The sequence below is a fragment of the Carassius auratus genome, chromosome 21 (genome assembly GCF_003368295.1).
Source record: "Carassius auratus strain Wakin chromosome 21, ASM336829v1, whole genome shotgun sequence".
NCBI lineage: Eukaryota > Metazoa > Chordata > Actinopteri > Cypriniformes > Cyprinidae > Carassius > Carassius auratus.
In genome coordinates, this window is record NC_039263.1 from 6,323,751 (window position 1) to 6,348,615 (window position 24,865).

The following is a 24,865-nucleotide window of genomic DNA, read 5'->3' on the forward strand; positions in this document are numbered from 1 at the left end:
GATGTTTATTTATTGTTTCATTTGAAGTAACCATGTTAGAGATCAGTGTTTGTATTAGTTGGGGTCTTGACCCTTGATTTCTGTCTTAGTCTTTTCTCTGGCTGTTATAACCGTGTGTTTCTAAAACACATTTGTTGTTATTCAAAAGCCCAGAAGAAATGCCATCAGGTGTTAACCTGTACCTAGGTGTAGGTTGTTATACTTTATATTGGTAATGATAATCATCAATTATTGAACTGTACTGAGTCTAATCTCTGATGAAATAGAGAATGCCAAGAGTGTGCAAAGCAGTAATCAAAGCAAAAGGTGGCTACTTTTCAGTTGTTTCACAATTTTTTGTTATGTATATAATTCCACATGTTAATTCATAGTTTTGATGCCTTCAGTGTGAATCTACAATTTTCATAGACATCAAAATAAAGAAATCTCTTTGAATGAGAAGGTGTGGCCAAACTTTTGGTCTGTACTGGCTCCCTTGGTAAATATGATCAAATAAGGCTGTGAAAATTAATCTGCATTGTTAATCCTTTTGATGTTTTATTTTAAAAAATCACAAAAATTTATCCTTTCATTGGATAATAAGAATTTAAAACGGAGGGGAAATATCATTATGAAATTAATGTTTTTCTCAAATACTCGTTGGGCACAATTATTGGCACCCCTAGAAATTCTTATGAGTAAAATATCTCTGAAGTATATTCCCATTCATATTCACAATTTTGAGCACTCCAGCATGATTATAAACATGAAATTATCCAGCCATTGCTTCCTGTTTCACAGAAATATAAAGTGGAGGGAAAACAAAGCCCAAATGCCCTTAATCATCCATCACAATGAGAAAAAAAACAAAGAATATATTTCTGATGTGCAGCAAAAGATGATTGAGCTTCACAAATTGGTGAAGTGGCTTTAAGAAAAGAGCTAGAGCAGTGACAATTCCCATTTCCACCATCAGGACAATAATTTAGAATTTCCAATCAACAGAAAATGTTAGAAAACTGCCTGGAAGAGGTTGTGTGTCTATATCGTTCTAATGCATGGTGAGGAGGTCAGTTTGAGTGGCTCAAAGACTCTCCAAGGGTCACAGCTGGAGAATTGCAAAAAATAGTTCAGTTTCTGGTTCAGAAAACCTTTAAAAAATTGTCAAACGGAACCTACATCAACACATGTTGTTTGGGAGGGTTTCAAGAAAAATTCTCCTAGCTCATCCAAAAACAAACTCCAGCATATTCAGTTATCAGACACGACTGGAACTTCAAATGGGACTGGCTTCTACGGTCAGATGAAAATAAAAATGAGCTTTTTAGCAGTAAACACTCAAGATGGGTTTAGTGAACACAGGGATAAAAGTACCCCATGTGTACAATAAAATATACAGCTGTATTTTTGATGTTGTGGGCCTATATTTCTGCTGGAGGTCCTGGATATCTTGTTTAGACACATGGCATCATGGATTCTATTAAATACCAACAGATAAAAAATCTAAAAGTGACTGACTCTGTTAGAAATCTTATAATGGGCCATGTTTGGATCATTCAACCATACAATAATCCAAACACAAACCTCAAAAATAACACAAAAAGACAAAAATATAATAACTTTGATCTTTCAAAAAATTATTTTACTAGACTTGGCAATATGCTCTCTTAACACAACGAAAGTGAATAAAACCAATAAAGCACTTAAAAGACACTCAAATATTATTATCTAATTATTCTAATGAGTAAATAAAAAGCTGTGTATCATCTCACCTTACAGTTATCCATTCTCAGTTCTGTAAGGTAGATTTAATTTGTCTAGAAATAACAGGTAAATTAAATATTGCAATCACATTCTACTTAAGGAATAGACCTTTTTGGATTACTACAGTTACTAAACGAGTTACTACACTTATAATGCTTACCTCACTATCCTCTGAAAAACATTTCACTTCTCTGCCCAGCTTATCAATAAGCTCTCCCAATAATTTTTTATTGGTTTTCTAGCGGAATCGAATCGCATACCACATCTTTTAGTAAGATTATCTTTTTCCTGGAAATAACGGGTTAAATGATTATTGCCATATTAAAATTGATGATTTAGGCTTACTAGTACTATACTATGGGGCGCCGTTTGTAAAGCAGCTCATGCTGAAAATAACAGCAACATTTTGTCACATTTAGCTTCAAACAATGTTCAAAAAACTGGTATGAATTTTTGACAGTCACTTTTTAGCACATTTACAATAATATTTGTCAACTTAGAGATTTTTTAAATGGATAAATATAAATATTAAATGTTACAGTTAAATGTTAAATCTAAATACTAAATCTAAATCTAAATGTTAAATCCTAATCTAAATGTTAAATCTAAATCTAAATCTAAATATTAAATCTAAATCTAAATATTGAATCTAAATACAAATATAAATGTAAAATCTGAATGCTAAATATAAATCTAAATGTTAAATCTAAATATAAATGTTAAATCTAAATGCTAAATCTAAATGTTAAATCTAAATATAAATATAAATGTTAAATCTAAATGTTAAATATAAATGTTAAATCTAAATCTAAATGTTAAATCTAAATATAAATATAAATGTTAAATATAAATCTAAATGTTTAATGTAAATGTTTTGGGTGAAACTAAATATTTAGCTAATATGCAAATTCAACATGCCGGAAGTGCCAAAATAATAGCGCGATGAGGTCAGTGTGTGTGCATCGTGTCAAATAAAGAACGAATTTAAAACCACCTCATCATGGATTATCATGATAATGACTATCTAAAATAATAAACACATTTGGAGAAACTGTTTTTGAAGAGTAGGCTACTGTCACTTTAATGAATGAAAAGTGCAGGACTTATGATGACCTGTAGCCATATTAGCCAGCCACAAGGGGTCTCACTTTGACTAAATGTTATGTCCATAGACTGTATCACTCATGTCATAACTCTCTGTCATGTTCGCATGCTTAAACGCCAGCAAGAGCCTATTTCTCTGAACCAGCTAATCAAGGTATTGAGGATTACTAGAAACTTCCAGACAGGTGTTTTGGAGTAACATACGCTTTGGTTTGACGGTTTGACATACGCTACATGCATTATGGGTTTCTCTCTAAAAATTCATAGTATATTTGTGCGCACTCACCACTTCACAGAAATACTGCACAAAATGAGTGCTGTAAAACATCAGACTGTATTTAAGATTGAAAAATTATTCAGGTACAAAATTACATACTGCTACAGACAATGTAAAAGAATATAATAATTTTGATCCTTCATAAATTAATTTGACTTTTGGCCATATACACGCCTAGCACATGTCAAGAGATTTTTCAAGAAATCATGCAGAGTCATTTCTTCGTCTTCATGAGCAGGTTTGCAGGTTTCCTGAAATAAAGTAAATGTTATGGTTATTCTACTCAAATAAGACAGTGGTATCATATAGAGAAAACATCAAGTTCCTGAGTTCATCTTACCACATGGCGCTGGTTATACATGTGTAAATTCCTCATTAGTTTCTTGTCTGTACGGAAATGTTCAAATTTGTGATCAGACATCCCAGAAACCTTCTTTATCAGTTCTTGTTCAGCCTGGCAGAAAAACACATCCTGCAAAGATAATGAAATCACAAATAAAACCAGGACTTAAATCCTCTGATTTTTGTTTTATTCTGATTGTTAGCATTAAAAAAAAAAAAAAAAAACAGAACACAAAACGCTTTACAAAATCTGGCAGAAATTTAAAATTCACAGCAGGAAAAATATTTTGTGCATCAGCCTCAAATGTTACCACATATGAGAGCCACAAAAGTGAACAAACCCAATAAAGCACTCAATAAAACAATGAGACAATGAAAATCTGTATTAATCATCTCACCTTACAGTTAACCATTTTCACTTCTTTCAGGTAGATTTCATTTTTCTAGAAATAACAGGTAAATTAAATATTGAAATCACGTTCTACTTTGTATATTAAAGTATAGAGTGTTTTGGATTACTACAGTTACTATAGTTACTACACTTGTTTAACTTTACCTCATTATTCTTTGACAATCTTTCCACTTCTATTTTCAGCTCCTCAATAAGCTCTTCCAAATTCGTATCTCTGTTTTCCAAAGGAACGCTGGAGACCAAGACAGCAAAAGCAAGCAGTAGTATAGTCTTCATTTTGTCTGTCTGCTTGGGTTTCTCAAGACTTTGTTTGTCTGAATCCAGAGGGACCTGATTCCTCCACTGCTGAATGCTGTGTATATATACTCTCAGAAAGGCAAGACCTGGCTACCAAGCTTTCTTTTTGCATGGTAAGCTAATCTTCGTTCATTGGCTGGTAACGGCGCACTCACTAAATATCTTGATTGAGATGAGGTTGATGATTTGTCATATTGTCCTGATTTCCTGGAAATGACACTGACAAACTGCCAAGAAAGATCTTAATGATTTTGGGTATCAGATCTCTAGACTTCCAGACCTCCGGCAGCCATATCCCCCTGCAGCCCAAGACCAGTTGCCCACTGAAGCTAAGCAGGGCTGAGCCTGGTCAGTTCCTGGATGGGAGACCTCCTGGGAAAATAGGTTGCTGCTGGAAGAGGTGCTAGTGAGGCCAGCAGGGGGTGTTCACCCTGTGGTCTGTGTGGGTCCTAGCGCCCCAGTGTAGTGACGGGGACACTATACTGTCAACAAGCACCATCCTTCGGATGAGACACTAAACCGAGGTCCTGACTCTCTGTGGTCATTAAAAATCCCAGGATGTCTTTCAAAAAGAGTAGAGGTGTGACCAAATTCGCCCATTGGCCTCTGACCATCATAGCCTCCTAACAATCCCCATATCTGCTGATTGGCTTCATCACTCTGTCTCCTCTCCAGCAGTAAGCTGGTGTGTGGAGGGCGTTCTGGCACAATATGGCTGCCGTCGCATCATCCAGGTGGATTCTGCACACTGGTGGTGGAAGAGGAGATACACCTTGACAATGTAAAGCGCTTTGAGTGCTTAGAAAAGTGCTATATAAATGCAAGGAATTATTATTATTATTATTAGATGGGGTACTGATGGCTAAATCCTCAATCAAATGATCAATACTGATACCTTCTGCAGCAAATCTGCATGTGTTTGTACTTGCAGTAGCATCGATTCACTGGAGATGCATTAGTCATACAGATGACGGCAGCAAATGTCCATTGATGAACAATGTTTGAGGATGTTGGTTGATTGAACTTAAATGGTAAAGCTAATTTTAGAAGCATATGTGTGGCAAGGAATCCCCCTAATGACACATTAGTGAGTCATAAATTCACACTTAATATATGTGTGGATTTCATTGCTTAATGATCAAAATAAATAACATATTTTTTCCCCCTTCATGTCCTAGCAGAATAACCACATATGAATTTCATCTCTTTAACTATGGACATGTTCCATTTACATCTGACACTAGAAATTAATCAAAAAAGACAATATTTAAATAATTCCTCACATTTTATGTATCATTTTATCATTCAAAACCTAATGCAAAATACTAGATTATTTCCTTAAAATAAATGTAACTTGGTTTGATCTTTTGATATATTATGATGTGAAGATAATATATTTAAAGTATCCAATTTAGGGTTGGGAAATTAATATTTGCTGTTTAAATAGATGCATTAAATAGTTAAATAACATCTATTTTTGCACATCCTAAAGTAGCTTGTGTGTAAAGTAAAGTGTGTTTCCCCCAAATTATATAATTTTTATATAATGTGTTTGGTGCCAGGGCTGAGCAGATGTAAATATGGTTTGGATTTTTGTGAATATCATTTTACATTAATTTAAAATGGAATGTGATTAATTTGTTTAATTATGATGAATAATTATTTTAAATCGATCAGCAGCACTAGTCCAAATACTTTTTGATGACAACATAACAGATCATGAAATAAAATAAATTAGAATAAGATATTTTTTTATGTATATATATTTCTGAAAGAAGTCAACTAAGTGTTCAAGAAGGCCAACATACACTTTTAGTTGGTAGATGCAGGGAGGCTGATAAGCCTTGTTTAAATCAAACTTAACAACCGGCCAAGAACTGAACTGATTCCGTCACCTCTGTAGACTAACAGTCTTTCTTCTCTCATCTGATCTGATGCATCAGTGCAGGTAGGAGTTAAGAGTGTTAATGTTACACTTTGTGATCTCTGAGCACTGGTCCTGGTTCTTTCTGATCCTGTAGAAATGCTCAACATAGTTGGATCGTCCCAGGAGCTCCACAAAATCCTCATCGTGGGTGATAACAAGGAGCTGGAAGTTGCGTTGGTGAGAATGACTCTTAATTATTCTGCAAAGAAACCAAAAGTAATACAAGTTGTTGTTTTGCGATGTTCCTCCAGGCAAGGCAAATTTATTTCTAAAGCACATTTAGAACAGCAAGTTCTGACCAAAGTGCTTAAATCATAACTTCACTAAACAGATACAGACAGCATAAAACTTCCAATATCAGGAGTCAGCCTAATATATGCTGGTAAATCACTCCACGATCTAATCAAAGAAAGCACAATCCCCTTTTAATTTAAAACGAGATCGAGGCACAGAGAGCATCATACTGAACACTGTAACACTCTAGAGCAGTTTCTAGGTAAAAGGAGATCTGTAAGATATTCAGGAGCTTGACCATGTAATCATTTATAAACAAACAGTAACACCTTAAATTTGATGTGAAATTCGACTGGCAGCCAGTGTAATGAAGCAAGAATCAGTGAAATATGGTCTCTCTTTCTCGTTCCGATAAGAAACCTGGAAGTGGCATTCTGAACCAGTTGCAGACAAGATAAAGATTTAGACACACACCAAGGTACAAATTACAGTTATCGAGCCCAGCAGTGACAAAAGCATGAATCAGAGTCTCTTTCATAAGTCCTTTGCCATTAAAAAGGTTTTCAAATTTCTAAATGGATCTAAGATGATAAAAACATCAACATTTTTTTTTTTTTTACAACTGTGCTGATTTGCTTATCATACTTTAGTTTGTCATCAACAATCACTCCTACGTTTTTTACATGTCCATTCAAATTAGCAGATAGCAGGCCTTGATTGTTGATCATATTAATAGAGGTCAGTGGGCCAAAAACTGCGATCTCAGATTTAGATTGCTTCAGTGTTAAAATTAGCAGCCAACCAGGATCTAACCTCAGACAGACAGTTAAGCAGAGAGAGTATATTATAGTTATCCTTGTAGTTTAACGGAAAGTAAACTTGAGTATTGTCAGCATTATTTTTTTATTTTTTTTTGAGAACGAGTCAATCATTCGTTCGTTATCTGGCTCGGCTCAGTGTTCATCTTCAGTTCTCTCTTCACAGCAGTTCAGTCAGTGTATTGTTTGAGTAAATGAATTTCTCCGGGATATTGGTTTGTTTTAACTCAGAGGGAGTGTAAGCCACATTAATAAAAGTTAAGAGCTTAAGTCATTTGTGGACTAATGTGTATTGGAGAAACGAACAGTTTAAAACGATTCAGTTAGATTTGGTGAACTGTTTCAAAAAGATCCGGTTACATCAAATGATTTGTTCGCGAACCGGATATCAATAAACTGCAGTGAACGCGCTCACAACAGACCCGGAAGAGAAGACAATGCTGAATAAAGTCATAGTTTTCGCTATTTTTGGAACAAAATGTATTTTCGATGCTTCAAAGAATTCTAACTGACCCTCTGATGTCACATGGACTACTTTGATGATGTTTTTCTTACCTTTCTGGACATGGACAGTATACCGTACACACAGCTTCAATGGAGGGACTGAAAGCTCTTGGACTAAATCTAAAATATCTTAAACTGAGTTCTGAAGATGAACGGAGGTCTTACAGGTTTGGAATGACGTGAGGGTGACTTATTATTGACATAATTTTCATTTTTCGCTGAACTAACCCCTTTAGAAACCTCCAGCAGAAACCGAAGAGGTACACATCAAGATAACAGGAAGAGCTATCCTCCTTAGTTTCCTGTTTAAAGGCTGGCTGTATTTTCTTCTTCTTTTTTTTTTTTAAATACTTTGCAAGTGCATGTGCCAAAGACTCTATATTCTCTCTGTCTAGGCGCCAGAATCCCACAGTTCAGGTCCCAGCCAGAGCCAACCATATCATGAGAGAGGCAAGAACCTGCATACAAACACACAGTAATATTATAAGCAGTTTATTGGAATTAATAAAAATAAACAACTTTGCTTTCATTTTGCAGATACACACTCTGATCTGCTAACAGTTTGATCCATCAACCAATAAAACCACGAGCCAGGTGTGGTTTGACTGAAAGAAGTGTCAGCATCCTCTTCTTATCTCCAAAATCTAACGAAAGCTCTGTGAACAGATAATGTGTGTGTACTGCATAGATCATATTTTCATTAAATATGCATAAATTATTATATATATTTAATGGGAATCCATGGGTGATTCTAAGAGTGACCTTAAAAAAATTACTTTTCAGTGGAGTGACAAGAGTGCACAAACATACCCTGCATTTTTCTAGAGAAACCCATAATGCATGTAGCGGCTTTCTCCTTTGACCATTACCACTCTATAGTTATAGGTCCTTCTTTTCAGGCCAGCGGAGGTGTTCTCATCCACATCAGAGCGTATCTCCACATACTCAATGTCTGTGAGAGATCAGGAGACATGCAAACAACAATATATTTGTGTTTAAAAGAAATAATCATGGGATATATGAAGTCAAGAAACCAATCATGGCAGACCTTGTCCTCTGTACGTGCTCTGCCATAAATCTCTGATGATTTTATTAATCTCCTCCATCTTCATGCTGTGAAACTTCATTATTGTTCTGTAAACAAAAAAACACACAAACACACACACACAAAACTACCTAAATCTTCAACAAATGTAATCTGCAAATCTCAAAATGGTTTAAAAAAAAAATCTGTAATAACACTAAAATGTCTTAATTCACTTAAAAATTCAGTAATTTAATCTGATTGATTAGAGTTTCTAGTATTTTATAATTATTAATAAGAATCAAGGCTCGAATTTGCAACTATTTTGGTCTCATATGCGCCCAAAATGTAATTTGGTAGCATTTGTGCGAGTGCATATAATTGATGTTGTGCGACCTGTTTTCATTTGTCCAACACATTCAGAGTATGTGCCTTCTGAGTGTTGATACCTTGACCTGTTTGCTGCTCTATGAATCATTAGGCTACATAACCAATTGATTAAATTCAAGTATATGTGTATAACGCATTTTACAATACATTGCAAAGCAACTTTACAGAAAATAAGTTTCTACAATATTTTGTAGTATCTTATAAGAGGTGAATTTCAGTATATGTGCATATGACAGGAATTTTTTGAGAATGTTGCAAACAAAAAAACACACAAACAATGTTGCACTCCTGTTTCTGTTTGTTATTCTGCACGAAACTTCATGCCAATAAATAAATATTGCTGATTGTGCATTTCCAGTGCTCTCTTTACGTTCGTCTTTTTGACGTTGAAAAAGGAAACGTCTTTTTTTTTTAGACATGGAAAATCGATTTTACAATCGATTCAATGAACACTTATGCTTTAAAAATCGAAAATGTTTTTTTTTTCACAAAAGTGACAGTCCTACTATGAACTATCCAAAGTCTAGCGTTTTGTGACCTTAGGGAGCGTGATGGGTTGTATAGTGGTATAAGGCTAGTTAGGTAAGCAGGAGCTAAAACATTTAGATTTTTGACCGTAGAGGAAGTACCAATACATCCGTCTAGTTGCAAACTGTAGTCTACTAGAGTCTGTGTAGTGTTTTTTGGTCCAATAAGTAATATCTCTGTCTTATCCGATAAACATCTAAATGGCTAAAGTCTATAATCACTGTAATCAGTACAAACTGGGCTATAATAATATGTGCAGCATGTATGTACATGATTGTTTTTTAGAAAATAATGCGTGGTTAGTGAAAAACTAAACATTTTAAATCACTGGAATAAGGCCATAAAACACATACAGAACATTGGTTCACGGGACTTTTGAGAACTGGATCTTGTAGCCTAGAATCTAAATTATGGTAAAGTCATCTTGTTTACTCACTCACATAAAACAATATATTGATTTAAATTTTCTAAGACACTTTTTGTGTAAAAAGGGTCTATGCGAGAGGGCATGAACCTGCATGCATTATATTGTGATTTACACCTTAGAAGACAAAGACCCGCATAATAAGCTGCATAATGAGCTTTTCAGTCAGGTGTGTGATGGAGAGGACAATATATGTGTATGTGTATATATATATATATATATATATATTGATAAGTTGAAAGAACAGCATTTACGTTCATATGCTTTTGAATAGTGTAGTGTATATTGTTATTGAAACTTCAGAATGTTTCACTTGATTATACATTTAGTCAGGAATTATAGTTTTGAAAAAATCGAACTAGTAAAATGTTTACACGTTATGTGAAAACTAGTACAAGTGTATAAATAAAAAGAGACTTACTCATGTTTATGATCTCTGCTGAATAAAGCGCTTCATTCTTTTTTCAGAGGAAATCCAAAACTCAAATCCTGAGGTAGTCCTCAGCACATCTTTTTGGGGTGAATTATGTATTATTCCTCTCAGCGTGAAGCAAACAGTAAAATAAAAAAAATATAAAAAACGTACTGCTTTGGGCCCGGTTCCCCAAAACGTTCTTGTCGCTAAGTAGTTCTTAACCTATTCCTTAACCTCTCTCTTAACCTTATGGCACGATTCCCGACACGTTCGTAAGCTAAGTATATCTTCTGTAAGTCAAACTTTCGTAAGGTTGGTCTGAAGCATTCGTAAGCTCTCTCTTAGCGTTGTTTGAGCTCAAGACGCTACTTGTACACTGTAAAACCCGACAAGTTAACTTAACTCAAATCGTTTGAGTAAACCGATTGCCTTGACTGTAATACCCGACAAGTAAACTTAACTCAAACGGTTTGAGTAAACAGATATCCTTAAGTTATGTTAACTCAAACTGTTTTAGGAAACCGATTGCCTTAAACCATTTAAGTTGAAAAAACTAACAGTTATGAGTACTCTGAACTTAATTCAGTTGAGTTCACTGAAAGAAGATATACATTGCAATTAAGTAATTAAGTGATTAACTAAGTGCTAATTGTGAATTAGTGATGAACACCTGCTGTTAACAAACAGAATCACTGAAGAAAAGAGAAACACAAGAAATACTACAACTGACTTCAGACACAGCCTTAGATGAAATCAACTGAAATAAAATACATGAAATCTCTCAAGATCTGATTAAACAACCTCACAAACAGCATCACCAGCTCCACTTATTAATAACCAGACTGACTTTATTTCTGTCAGACGTCTACAGAAGATCTTATTGAGAATGAACTAAGGTTTAGATGTTGATTTATTGTTTCATTTGAAGTAACCATGTTAGAGATCAGTGTTTGCTTTAGTTGGGCTCTTGACCCTTGATTTCTGTCTTAGTCTTTTCTCTGGCTGTTATAACCATGTGTTTCTAAAACACATTTGTTGTAACTCAAAAGCATGAAAATGAAACAAATGTGTAATTAGTAGAAGTGGACCTAACAAAAGTGACACTAAGAGCCAGTGATTCTGTGATAATCAGTTAATATAAAAATGACTTCATAAACATTTTGTACACATTTGTCTTCTATGCCAGTAACTGGTCAAACACAGAGATCAATAATCAGAATATGAACCTCAACAATGGTGACAAAAAAAACATGCTGCAATGCATGCTGGGTACTATTGTAGTATAAAACTCATCCATGGCGCCCAGCATGCTCTGCAGCATTTTTTTTTTTTTTTATGGTCACCATTGTTGAGGTTCATATTCTGATTATTGATGTCTGTGTGTGACTAACTGACACCATAAAAGACCAAACTGTTTGGCAAGTCTTTGTATTAACTGATTATTACAGAACCACTGGCTCTTAGAATCACTTTTACTATAATCAATCAAATTACACAACACTTATCTCATCAGAGATTAGACTCCTAGCAGTTCAATAATTGATGATTATCATCACCAATACAAAGTATAACAACCAACACCTAGGTACAGGTTAACACCTGATGGCATTTCTTCTGGGCTTTTGAATAACAACAAATGTGTTTTAGAAACACACAGTTATAACAGCCAGAATAAAACACTAAGGCAGAAATCAAGGGTCAAGAGCCAAACTAAAGCAAACACTGATCTCTAACATGGTTACTTCAAATGAAACAATAAATCAATATCTAAACCTTAGTTCATTCTCAATAAGATCTTCTGTAGACGTCTGACAGAAATAAAGTCAGTCTGGTTATTAATAAGTGGAGCTGGTGATGCTATTTGTGAGGTTGTTTAATCAGATCTTGAGAGATTTCATGTATTTTATTTCAGTTGATTTCATATGAGTCTGTGTCTGAAGTCAGTTGTAGTAGTTCTTGTGTTTCTCTTTTCTTCAGTAATTATGTTTGTTAACAGCAGGTGTTCATCACTAATTCTCAATCAGCACTTAGTTAATCACTTAATTACTTGAATGCAACGTTTTAAAACTTACAGGGTTTAAATCAAGGCAATCTGTTTACTCAAACGGTTTGAGTTAAGTTAACTTGTCGGGTTTTACAGTGTACAGCAGTCTATAGAAATCAAACTATGGTGCGTTGACAATGTTGTTGCTCAACAATGATTTTATGATATTTTTTAAGACTCATAATAAATTATGTTCGCAATGGATACAGGCCTATTTATGAAGTTGACTTTATGTGGTATCAGAACTAATATGGTGGTAATTTTTTCGTAATGTAATTAAAGCGAATTGACAATCAATTTTTTGATAATTAAAATCTGGCAAACAATTTGGCTCTAAATGGCTAAGATCTATAAAGCATGGTGGTGTCCAGTAAGCGACCAACTATGGCAGCGATCCAACGGGTCCTTGTGTTGAATCAAAGACGGAGCCGGACGCGGAGCCATTTAGTCCATGTCAATTTTTTTATTCGGCAAAACTTAAGCCCTTTTGACATTTTTCCTAACGTGGCTATATAAAAAATAAATTCGCCTCCCAAGACAGCTCATTATGGAGCTGCTGGACCTTCTCAGACCTGCGCTTGCCAGGCAAACGTGGCGGAATTTTGCTTTAAGCCCTGAAACCCAGCGCTACTTTTTTTTTTTTTCTTCCTTTTTTTTTTTTTTTCGTGGTCGTGGGAGAGGGCCACGGCCTAATCAAGACCTCTGTGTGGAGGTGCGTCCACACCAGTGGTGGACAGTCCCAGAGTAGCTTAACTTCGTTACTGTACTTAAGTACGTTTTTCAAGTATCTGTACTTTACTGGAGTAGTTTTATTTTGAGTAACTTTTACTTTTACTTCACTACATTCCAAAGCATAAAATCGTACTTTTAACTTCACTACATTTCATAAAACATTTCGTTACTCTTTAATATATCACGTGCTCCAACACGCAGAAGCGGTGTCAGATTCATCATGAACGAACTGAGTCTTTTCAAAATAGACTTTTAAATCGGATCGCAAATCGCACCAAATGATTCGTTTACGGATTAGAATTATCTGATTGCAGCCTACTGTCTATGGATTGCAGCTGTTCTGGAGTCGACCACACACTGATTCAAATGAACCGTTTAGTGCGAGTCTCCAGAAGTAAGAGCCGTGAGATCCTGTCAGCGCGCGTGCGTCTGATGTTCCTAAAAGTAAGTTATTAAATGTCGAAATTTTGGATTAATTATTGTAACTGAAAATCATATTTAGGTTAAAATTGTCAGTTGTTTGGGAACTAAATCCGTTGTAAAGAGTGATCTATTTAAGTCCACTGAAATGCTCGAGTGCATACGATGCAGGCACATCAATTTTAGGTATAAAATAAATAAATAAATAAATAAAACTCTTAAAATAACACAGATTAAATACAATAACTCATGCACGTTCAAATCCCCCGATGCCATAATGTTAACAGTTTTAGTAAAATGTCCTATGTGACTGGTTTTATATTGTTTATCAACAGTAACGTTATACATATGTATATTGTTTGGATTAACTAGACGAGTAGACAGACATGAATGTTTATTCATAACCGTACTGAAATTAAGTAAATATTGTTAGCTGATGCTAACTGTCTAGCTAACAAGCTTGTTGGTGCTAAGTTGAGGTAATTTTTATAAATAATGTCCAAATATTTTTATTCAACCACCTATATATATATATATATATATATATATATATATATATATATATATATATATATATATATATATATATATATATACACACATATAGATAGATAGATAGATAGATAGATAGATAGATAGATAGATAGATAGATAGATAGATTACATCTGGGTAGAAAAGAATGTATGTGATGTTCAGAACATGGTAACTACAGTAATTATCAAAGTGGGAAGAGATGCACCCCGTTTGGCCAGGGGTGTTTTTAAACCACAGACAAGGTTTGAGAAGGAAAAAATCATTATGAAAATATAATTATATTTTTCCTTAAAATGTTCTTCCTAACTTCAGGCCTTATTATCACGTCATATCTACAGTACAGACCAAAAGTTTGGACACACCTTCTCATTCAAAGAGTTTTCTTTATTTTCATGAATATGAAAATTGTAGATTCACACTGAAGGCATCAAAACTATGAATTAAAACATGTGGAATTATATATGGAATTATATACATAGTGGTTATTTTGGAAAAAATTCCAGGTATTTTGAGCAGTAGGATTATAAAAAAAATGTGCTCAGATAAAATTAAATTAAGTAGCCTATATAAAATTGCAAACATCTTTCTTTCAGTACTTTTTTACTTAAGTACATAAAAAAGCCATTACTTTTGTACTTTCACTTGAGTAAAATTGAAAAAGGAGTACTTTTACTCTTACTGGAGTAATATTTTATTATATGTATCTGTACTTTTACTCAAGTACTTGATTTGTGTACTTCGTCCACCACTGGTCCACACTGTCACCAACGCCCTTCTGCGCCATGCCGGGGATTGCATCCTGGTGGATGGCACATATCCCTATCGCCAATCCATCAGTGATTGATCAGGCGTATATATCGCGAAAGGGATACGCGGCCATAAACGTGCAGTTTATAGTGGACCATAGGGGTGTGATATCTGACCTCATGGCAAGGTCCAGCAAAACTTCAACTTCCTCTGACGAGAGGCTTGGTGCCCTTTTTTACGTTGCTTCCCCAACATATTTTGTATCTAACTCTCTCTCTCTCTGTTCATTGTAGATAGGTTGCTTTTTATTAAAAACATAAACCAATTGCAATCAATACCGCATTAAACATTCTGATTGTAAAGTACCTTACCATTAATATAAAAGTGTATTATATAATTTTTATAAGTCGTTAAACCCATGTCAAGAAGCGGCACAAGTGGCACAATGGGATAAGGAGAGTGGATGATTAGCGTGGGATACCCGGTTAGTCTAACCGTCACAACATATGGTGTGAACATATTACTGACCATTTGATAATTACATTTATAGTCTATATTCTACTGATAACTTAAAATATGTTAAAATAAATGTTACTGGAATAATTTGAGGAATATTTCATTTGCATAGAACGTGTTGTCTTTCTTAATGCTGCATTGCACCATTGCGTGAAGTGGAAAATCGATTCATGAGCAATCGATCACAACTAATTCAGCACCCTCACTTTGGACAGCGCTCTTGTTACGTCGGACGTAAGAGGCAGCGTGCTAAGAAGCTTCCTAAGGGATACTTCGGGGAACACACTTAGGAACATAATCAACTTTGGTAAGATATATCTTTCGAAGTCTTCTTAGCACGCTTAGAGTGAGCGTTATCAGGAAACCGGGCCCAGATTACTGTATGGACATTTACAAGCCGTGAGCTTCCAGTGGAACATTATAATAGCAATAGCGCATTCGCAGATATAATGAACGAAGAGGTGAAAGATTGACATCGCGTTGTTTTCATATGTATTACTTTATCATAGAATATTTGTTTTCGGGAGCACTAATTTAGTTTAAAAGTAGACATGTCAAGCTTTCTATAGATATATTTCTCATATCTCTTCCTTGTGTATTCACTGAGTTACAGTTCATTTTAATGACGCATTTCTAAATGAAGATCACCGCAGACCAAGGCTGCAGACAGCGCAGTTTGTTTGTTTTATTTGTTTTATAAATGCACAACGATTTTTTGTTATTATGTCTGTATACAAATAAATGTAGACCCTTTACAGATTCGATTGATGTATTGCTCTGTATGATCAAAATTGAAAGTGTAATTTAAGTTAGTTTCAGGGTTATAAGGAGAAGATGCCTCATAACGGGTATACCCGCGGATCGACTCCAGAGAGTTAATAGAAAATGATTGGTCATCCAATCTTTTATATTTTTAACACTCTCTGTTAGCTTAGATCATTTAGAAGTTTCATTTGGTCTCATTGAGATGTATAGTTGAGGATCATCAGCATACCATTGGAAATGAATCCAGTATTTTCTAATATTACCAAGGGGCAACATGTATAATGAAAATAGAAGAGGACCTAGGACAGATCCTTGTGGCACTCCATATTTTATTGGTGATAAATGAGATGTTTCCCCATTTAAATAAACAAAATGGTAGCGATCAGACAGGTATACCTTAGAGCCTGCCCTTGAATAACTGTATAGTTTTGTAATCTATCTACAGTATTGTTCAAAATAATAGCAGTACAATGTGACTAACCAGAATAATCAAGGTTTTTCGTATATTTTTTTATTGCTACGTGGCAAACAAGTTACCAGTAGGTTCAGTAGATTCTCAGAAAACAAATGAGACCCAGCATTCATGATATGCACGCTCTTAAGGCTGTGCAATTGGGCAATTAGTTGAATTAGTTGAAAGGGGTGTGTTCAAAAAAATAGCAGTGTGGCATTCAATCACTGAGGTCATCAATTTTGTGAAGAAACAGGTGTGAATCAGGTGGCCCCTATTTAAGGATGAAGCCAACACTTGTTGAACATGCATTTGAAAGCTGAGGAAAATGGGTCGTTCAAGACATTGTTCAGAAGAACAGCGTACTTTGATTAAAAAGTTGATTAGAGAGGGGAAAACCTATAAAGAGGTGCAAAAAATTATAGGCTGTTCAGCTAAAATGATCTCCAGTGCCTTAAAATGGAGAGCAAAACCAGAGAGACGTGGAAGAAAACGGAAGACAACCATCAAAATGGATAGAAGAATAACCAGAATGGCAAAGGCTCAGCCAATGATCACCTCCAGGATGATCAAAGACAGTCTGGAGTTACCTGTAAGTACTGTGACAGTTAGAAGACGTCTGTGTGAAGCTAATCTATTTTCAAGAATCCCCCGCAAAGTCCCTCTGTTAAAAAAAAGGCATGTGCAGAAGAGGTTACAATTTGCCAAAGAACACATCAACTGGCCTAAAGAGAAATGGAGGAACATTTTGTGGACTGATGAGAGTAAAATTGTTCTTTTTGGGTCCAAGGGCCACAGGCAGTTTGTGAGACGACCCCCAAACTCTGAATTCAAGCCACAGTACACAGTGAAGACAGTGAAGCATGGAGGTGCAAGCATCATGATATGGGCATGTTTCTCCTACTATGGTGTTGGGCCTATTTATCGCATACCAAGGTTTATGGATCAGTTTGCATATGTTAAAATACTTGAAGAGGTCATGTTGCCCTATGCTGAAGAGGACATGCCCTTGAAATGGTTGTTTCAACAAGACAATGACCCAAAACACACTAGTAAACGGGCAAAGTCTTGGTTCCAAACCAACAAAATTAATGTTATGGAGTGGCCAGCCCAATCTCCAGACCTTAATCCAATTGAGAACTTGTGGGGTGATATCAAAAATGCTGTTTCTGGAGCAAAACCAAGAAATGTGAATGAATTGTGGAATGTTGTTAAAGAATCATGGAGTGGAATAACAGCTGAGAGGTGCCACAAGTTGGTTGACTCCATGCCACACAGATGTCAAGCAGTTTTAAAAAACTGTGGTCATACAACTAAATATTAGTTTAGTGATTCACAGGATTGCTAAATCCCAGAAAAAAAAAAAATGTTTGTACAAAATAGTTTTGAGTTTGTACAGTCAAAGGTAGACACTGCTATTTTTTTGAACACACCCCTTTCAACTAATTGCCCAATTGCACAGCCTTAAGAGCGTGCATATCATGAATGCTGGGTCTTGTTTGTTTTCTGACAATCTACTAAACCTACTGGTAACTTGTTTGCCACGTAGCAATAAAAAATATACTAAAAACCTTGATTATTCTGGTTAGTCACATTGTACTGCTATTATTTTGAAGAATACTGTATGAGTATGTCATTATCTATGGTGTCTAACGCAGCTCTAAGATCAAGTAAAACTAGCAATGAGATGTAGCCTTGATCTGACGCAAGAAGCAAGTAATTTGTAATTTTAACAAGTGCGGTTTATGTGCTATGGTGGGGCCTGAATTCTGACTGAAATGCTTCATCTATTTTTATTATTTATTTATTTTTGCAGGAATTGAGCAGGCACAACTTTTTCTAAAATTGCTGATATAAATGGAAGATTTCAAACGGGCCTATAATTTGCCTGTTCACTAGGATCTAGTTGTCGTTTTTTTAATAAGCGGTGCCTTATTAAAAAAGGCTTATTATTTACTTATTACCTTATAATCCCAGTGCCTAAGAACAATAAACCCTCTTGTCTAGTTTTACCTCACATCAATAGTCATGAAAGTCTTCAAGGGACTGGTTAAAAACGTCATCTGCTCCTCCATCCCGGATACTTTGGACCCTCTTCAGTTTGCCTATCGCCCAAACAGATCTACTGATGATGCCATCTCTCACATCCTGCCCTCTTCTCTCACACACATTGAAAGCAATAACAGGAACTATGTAAGGCTGCTATTTATCGACTATAGCTCAGCTTTCAATACTATAGTCCCCATAAAGCTAGCTTCCAAACTACTGGATCTCGGCCTGAATTCTTCACTATGCAACTGGATCCTTGATTTCCTCACCGGCAAGTGGTGAAAGTAGGCCAGTAGACCTCCAACTCCATCAACCCTGAATGTAGGAGCTCTACAGGGCTGTGTCCTGAGTCCCCTGCTCTACACTCTCTAGACACATGATTGCGTGTCTTCGCACAGCTCCACATCTATTATCAAACTTTCTGATGATACCGTGGTTCTGGACCTCATTCATAATAATGAGACCGCATACTTGGATGAGGTAGAGAAATTAACAGCATGGTGCCAGGACAACAGTCTCTCTCTAAAACTAAATAACTAAATGTGGACTTCAGGAAGAGACAGCAACAGCCCTATACTCATCTTATGATCAGCAGAACCCCTGTGGAAAGGGTGAGCAGCTTCAAGTACCTTGGTGTAAACGTCTCCTAGGACCTGACTTGGACTACACACATTCAAACACAGGTTAATAAAGCCAGGCAAAGACTGTACCATCTGTGACAGCTGAGGAAATTCAAGGTCTCACCAGCAACCCTGAAAACTTTCTATTGAGGGGCCATAGAAAGTGTATGACTCATTGTATCTCAGTGTGGTATGGGAACAGCTCCAGTCAAGACTCCAAAGCCCTGCAGCGAGTTGTGCGCTTACCTGAGCACATCTCCAGGTCTGCTCTCCCCTCACTGCAGGAGATCTACCTCAAATGCTGCAAAAGCAGAGCTGTTAACATCATCAAGGACTCTATCCACCCCAGTAACCATCTTTTCACTTTGCTGCCATCTGGTAAGCGCTTCCGCAGCATGAGGGCAAAAACCGAGAGACTTAGGAGGAGTTTCTTCTCCCAGGCCAATCAGGCTCCTAAACTCAAAACCAGCCTCTTAAAATCTTCATGTCTCCACTTAATATTCACTTGATCAGTAAGATATTCATCATCCTCTACCTCACATTGACATACTGACAATGCTTACCTGTTTGCACATCTTGTACATTCCTGTGTATCTTAATATTTAAGACTACAGTATAATACACATATGCACATTGCCTCCTGTACATCCTTGTGTATCTTAAAGGAACACTCCGACTTTTTGGGACTTTAGCTTATTCACAGTATCCCCCAGAGTTAGATAAGTCCATACATACCTTTTTCATTTCTGTGCGTTCTGTAAGTGTTATTTGACGCACCCACCGCTAGCCTAGCTTAGCACAAAGACTGGATGTAAATGGATACTGGTAGCATAGTAATCCCAATAAGTAACAAAATAATGCAAATATTTTCCTATTTACTTGTTATGATCTGTATAGTCACAGCGTGTACAAATAACAAGGCTATATGAGACAAAGACCATTTTTAATCATACAAATACTGGGAACTATATTCTCACTAGACGTAGGAGCACAGCTAACGTTACTTGGGCGGAGTGTTTAGCGCAGCACCCGAGACACGCCGTGGTGAGGAGAACAGAGTTCACTCATAGAGTTGGAGTAATAGAGTCAGCAATTACTAGATAGTAGATTTATAGTGTACAATCATGGGTGTTCGCTGTATTGTAAAGAACTGCGACAATAAAAAGGGGAGACAAGGTAATACTATATGATGCTTCATATAATTCCAACCAAAAACGCTGACCTGATGAATCGATGGCTACTTGCTCTAGACATAGATCCAAACACACCTGTAAACACCATCACAAAGTATTTTGTTTGCTCTGAACATTTTACTGTAGATGACTATTTTGGAAAAAATGCAAGTTGCCACACGGACCATGAAACGTGTGCTAAAGGATACAGCCATCCCATCGATAATAAAGACAGGACAAATTGGATCACCTGTTGCTGCGGTAAGTGTTCCGTTATGTTTTGAGATGACTAACATTAGCCATACTGTAACAGTGCCATGCTAATGTAATATAACCTTAATAGTGACACTATTACGTGAATAGGGTTTCCGTGTATCCATGTATCCCTTTTATTGTTATTATTGTGACACACTGTATGCAATGGCTATACTACAATTTAATTGAACTATGAATGATCATTATAACAAAATCACTTACTTGGTGGATAGCTGACCATTAGGTTCACTCGGCATGGTGCATTTCTTCCAGTTGATCTTGTCACAATGGGAAAAAAAGACAACTGCCGGGTGTATTAGGACAGAGAAATCTTCTGTGGTAGTGACGCAAATATTTTGATTGTCATCAAGCCTTGATATTGATGGCAATACCCGGTCCCATTCATTACAACAAAGGCACTCGGTTTCTGTCGGCATAGGTTGGCATGTTCCACATTTACACCACCAGTCCTTGTTCATTCCGATTCTCCCTTCGACATCAATCTTCGGCATCTTGTCTTACAGCTTCCAAAGTTTGTAACTAAACAGTCTTTGTGCTAAGCTAGGCTATCGGTGGGTGCGTCAAATAACACTTACAGAACGCACAGAAACGAAAAAGGTATGTATGGACTTATCTAACTCTGGGGGATACTGTGAATAAGCTAAAGTCCCCAAAAGTCGGAGTGTTCCTTTAATATTTAAGACTACAGTTTACTTTCATCCACATTATTTTCTGTATATTTAATTCTATAGTATACATATTTTTATATTTTATTCTTTTATTTTTATTGTTTACTTTTATTTCATTCTTTCATAACTATATTTATGTTTATTTTCATTTGTGTTGTATTCTTAATAATTGCACTGTCTATGGAGTGGACCTGACTCACATTTCACTGCTGGTTTTATATGCTCTATATAATTGTGTATGTGATAAATACAAATACGAATCTTGAATCTTGAATAAGAGGCTTAATAACCGCCAGCTTGAATGTTTTTGGGACGTGACCTAAAGATAATGATGAGTTAATAATATTGAGTATCTGTTCTTCGGCTACTGGTAACAACTCTTTCAGTAATTTAGTGGGTACGGGTTGTCATAAACATGTTGTTGGTTTAGATACAGTGATAAGTTTATTTAGCTCTTCCTGTCCTATAGTTGTAAAGCACTGCATTTTATCTTTGAGTGCGATGGATGAAGCTAAAGTATTGGATGAAGTAGAAACTACATTTGTTATTTTATTTCAAATGTTATCTATTTTATCAGTGAAGAGTTTCATAAATTCATTACTATTTAACGTTGATGGAATATATGTATTGGTTAACTGATATGCAGCATGCACGATACAACGAAATGGTCAGAAACATCATTACTTTGAGGTACGATATCTATATCAGTAAGATCGATTCAATGTGATATAATTAAATCTAGAGTATGAATAAATTTGCTTGACTCCAAAAGAGTTTATTAGGTCAGTAAACACTAGTCCTAATGCATCATTTGTATTATCAACATGAATATTAAAATCTCCAATGATTAGCGCTTTATCAACTGTAACCAAAAGGTATAAAAGCGAATCTGCAAATTCTTTTAGGAATTCTGTATATGACAATGACAATTTATTTATATAGCACAATTTAATACAACTTCCATCGATCAATGTGCTTTCCATGAGGTCATTAAAAACAGAGGAAAACCCACACACACACAAAATCTGAAAATTTATAAAATCATACAAATATCCCATCAGCCAAACACTTTTGAAAATAAAAATGTCTTTAGCCTGGACTTAAAAATATTAAGAGAAGAGGCTTGTCTAATAGACAGTGGCAAGGCGTTCCAAAAAAAAAAAGAAAGCACGATCTCCCCTGCACTTAAGTTTTGACTTTGGGGTAAACAGTAGATCCTGGTTGGAAGACCAAATGGATCTAGTGGGTTGATACTCGGTCAGTAACTCACTGAAATAAGGGGGAGCCAAACCATTCAGAGATTTAAAAACGAGGAGCAACATTGTAAAATCAACTCTTAAACAAATAGGCAACCAATGTAGTGAGCATAAAATAGGAGTAATATGCTCCCTTTTGACCCCACACAAGAGTCTAGCTGCAGCATTTTGAACAAGCTGCAAGTGGGATAAAGCTGTCTGGCTAATCCCAAAATGAAGTGAGTTACAGTAGTCCAGCCTAGATGAAATAAAAACATGAATTATTTTTCAAAATCTTTAAAAGAAAGAAAAGGCTTAGCTTTAGAATGCAGACACAGCTGAAAAAGGCAAGCTTTGACAATTGAATTTATTTGTCGGTCAAACTTTAAGCCATCATCAAAAATGAAGCCAAGGTTTTTTACCCATGATTTGAAACACAGAGTCATCCCTCCCAAATCCAGTTTTGGGGAATTAGGAAATTCAGATGGACAAAAAATATATAATTTCAGTTTTATTTTCATTGAAGATTAAAAAATTTAAGGAAAGCCAAGTCTTTACATCTATCAAACATGCCACGAGAGACTCAAGACCCACAGAGTTTAGTTTGCCAGGCAAATAAACCTGAGTGTCATCCGCATAACAGTGAAATGACAAACCATGTTTTCTAAAAATTGAGCCAAGTGGGAGCATATAGAGGGAAAAAAGCAAAGGAGCCAAAATAGAACCCTGAGGAACCCCTCAGGGCAAAAAAAAGCATTGCTTGAGTAATGTTCACCTATCTTGACTGAAAAACTCCTATTTGCAAAACATGACTTAAATCTAGAGCAACACCTCTTAAACCAACACAATGTACTAAGCGCTCAATGAGAACAGCATGATCGACTGTATTGAAAGCAGACGTCAAATATAAGAGCACAAGGACTGCAAAATCACCCGAGTCACATGATATCAAAATATCATTAAGAACCTTCAAAAGTGCAGTCTCGGTAGAATGGCATTTATGAAGACCTGACTGAAATGTTTCAAACATTTAATTGTCAGATAAAAAACTTTGTAACTGTCAAGTCAAGTCACCTTTATTTATATAGCGCTTTAAACAAAATACATTGCGTCAAAGCAACTGAACAACATTCATTAGGAAAACAGTGTGTCATTAATGCAAAATGCCAGTTAAAGGCTGTTCATCATTGAATTCAGTGATGTCATCTCTGTTCAGTTTAAATAGTGTCTGTGCATTTATTTTCAATCAAGTCAACGATATTTCTGTAGATGAAGTGACCCCAACTAAGCAAGCCAGAGGCGACAGCGGCAAGGAACCGAAACTCCATCAGTGACAGAATGGAGAATAAAACCTTGGAAGAAAACAGGCTCAGTTGGGGGGCCAGTTCTCCTCTGACCAGACGAAACCAGTAGTTCAATTCCAGGCTGCAACAAAGTCAGATTGTGCAGAAGAATCATCTGTTTTCTGTGGTCTTGTCCTGGTGGTCATCTGAGACAAGGTCTTTACAGGGGATCAGTATCTGGGGCTCTAGTTGTCCTGGTCTCTGCTGTCTTTCAGGGATGTAGAGGTCCTTTCTAGGTGCTGATCCACCATCTGGTCTGGATACGTACTGCAGTGACTGCAGTGTCCCTCTGATCTGGATACAGACTGGATCTGGTGGCTACGTTGACATTGGAATAAGAGAGAAAGAGACTAATATTATTATAGATGCCATTCTTCTAGTGATGTAGAAGAATGTGAAATGTGAACTGTGAAAGCACAATATGGCCCTGGTGGTCTATACTCAGAGCAAGAGAAACAACAGATTTCTTTTGCATATCTGACAGCGTCACATTAAGCAGAAGTATTTCAAATGAGTTAAACCTGTATCCTGTTTTCTGGGTAACATTGAGAATATCACTATATATTGTTGCAACACCTCCCCCACGACCTCTGACAGGGATCATTCTTGTAACAGTAGATTGGTGGAGTAGACTCATTTAGACCAATATAGTCATTCGTTTTATAAACTTGGTTTAAGCCAGGTTTCAGTCAAGCAGAGTACATCAAAACTATTATTTGTGATCATTTCCTTTACAATTACACTTCATCTTTACATTCTTAACTTTAATGCATATTTTAGATGGGTTCATTTTAGCTTTCAATCACCTGTAAAGTCTTAAAGAAGATAGAAAAAAAAGAAACACAGATTTCAA

At 36.0% G+C, this 24,865-nt stretch overlaps 1 protein-coding gene across 1 annotated transcript in view; it reads right to left on the minus strand.

Moving 5' to 3' along the window:
* Nucleotides 1–8,455: 8,455 nt before the first annotated feature.
* LOC113038304 (RAD50 homolog, double strand break repair protein) overlaps nucleotides 8,456–24,865 on the minus strand; it is a 94,599-nt gene continuing 78,189 nt past the window's right edge. The window contains exons 23-24 of the mRNA XM_026195619.1: nucleotides 8,707–8,792; nucleotides 8,456–8,610 (exon numbers count right to left, since the gene is read on the minus strand). Of these exons, the coding sequence (XP_026051404.1) occupies nucleotides 8,480–8,610; nucleotides 8,707–8,792 (217 nt within the window). The 3' untranslated portion in view covers nucleotides 8,456–8,479. The remainder of the gene's footprint in view (nucleotides 8,611–8,706; nucleotides 8,793–24,865) is intronic.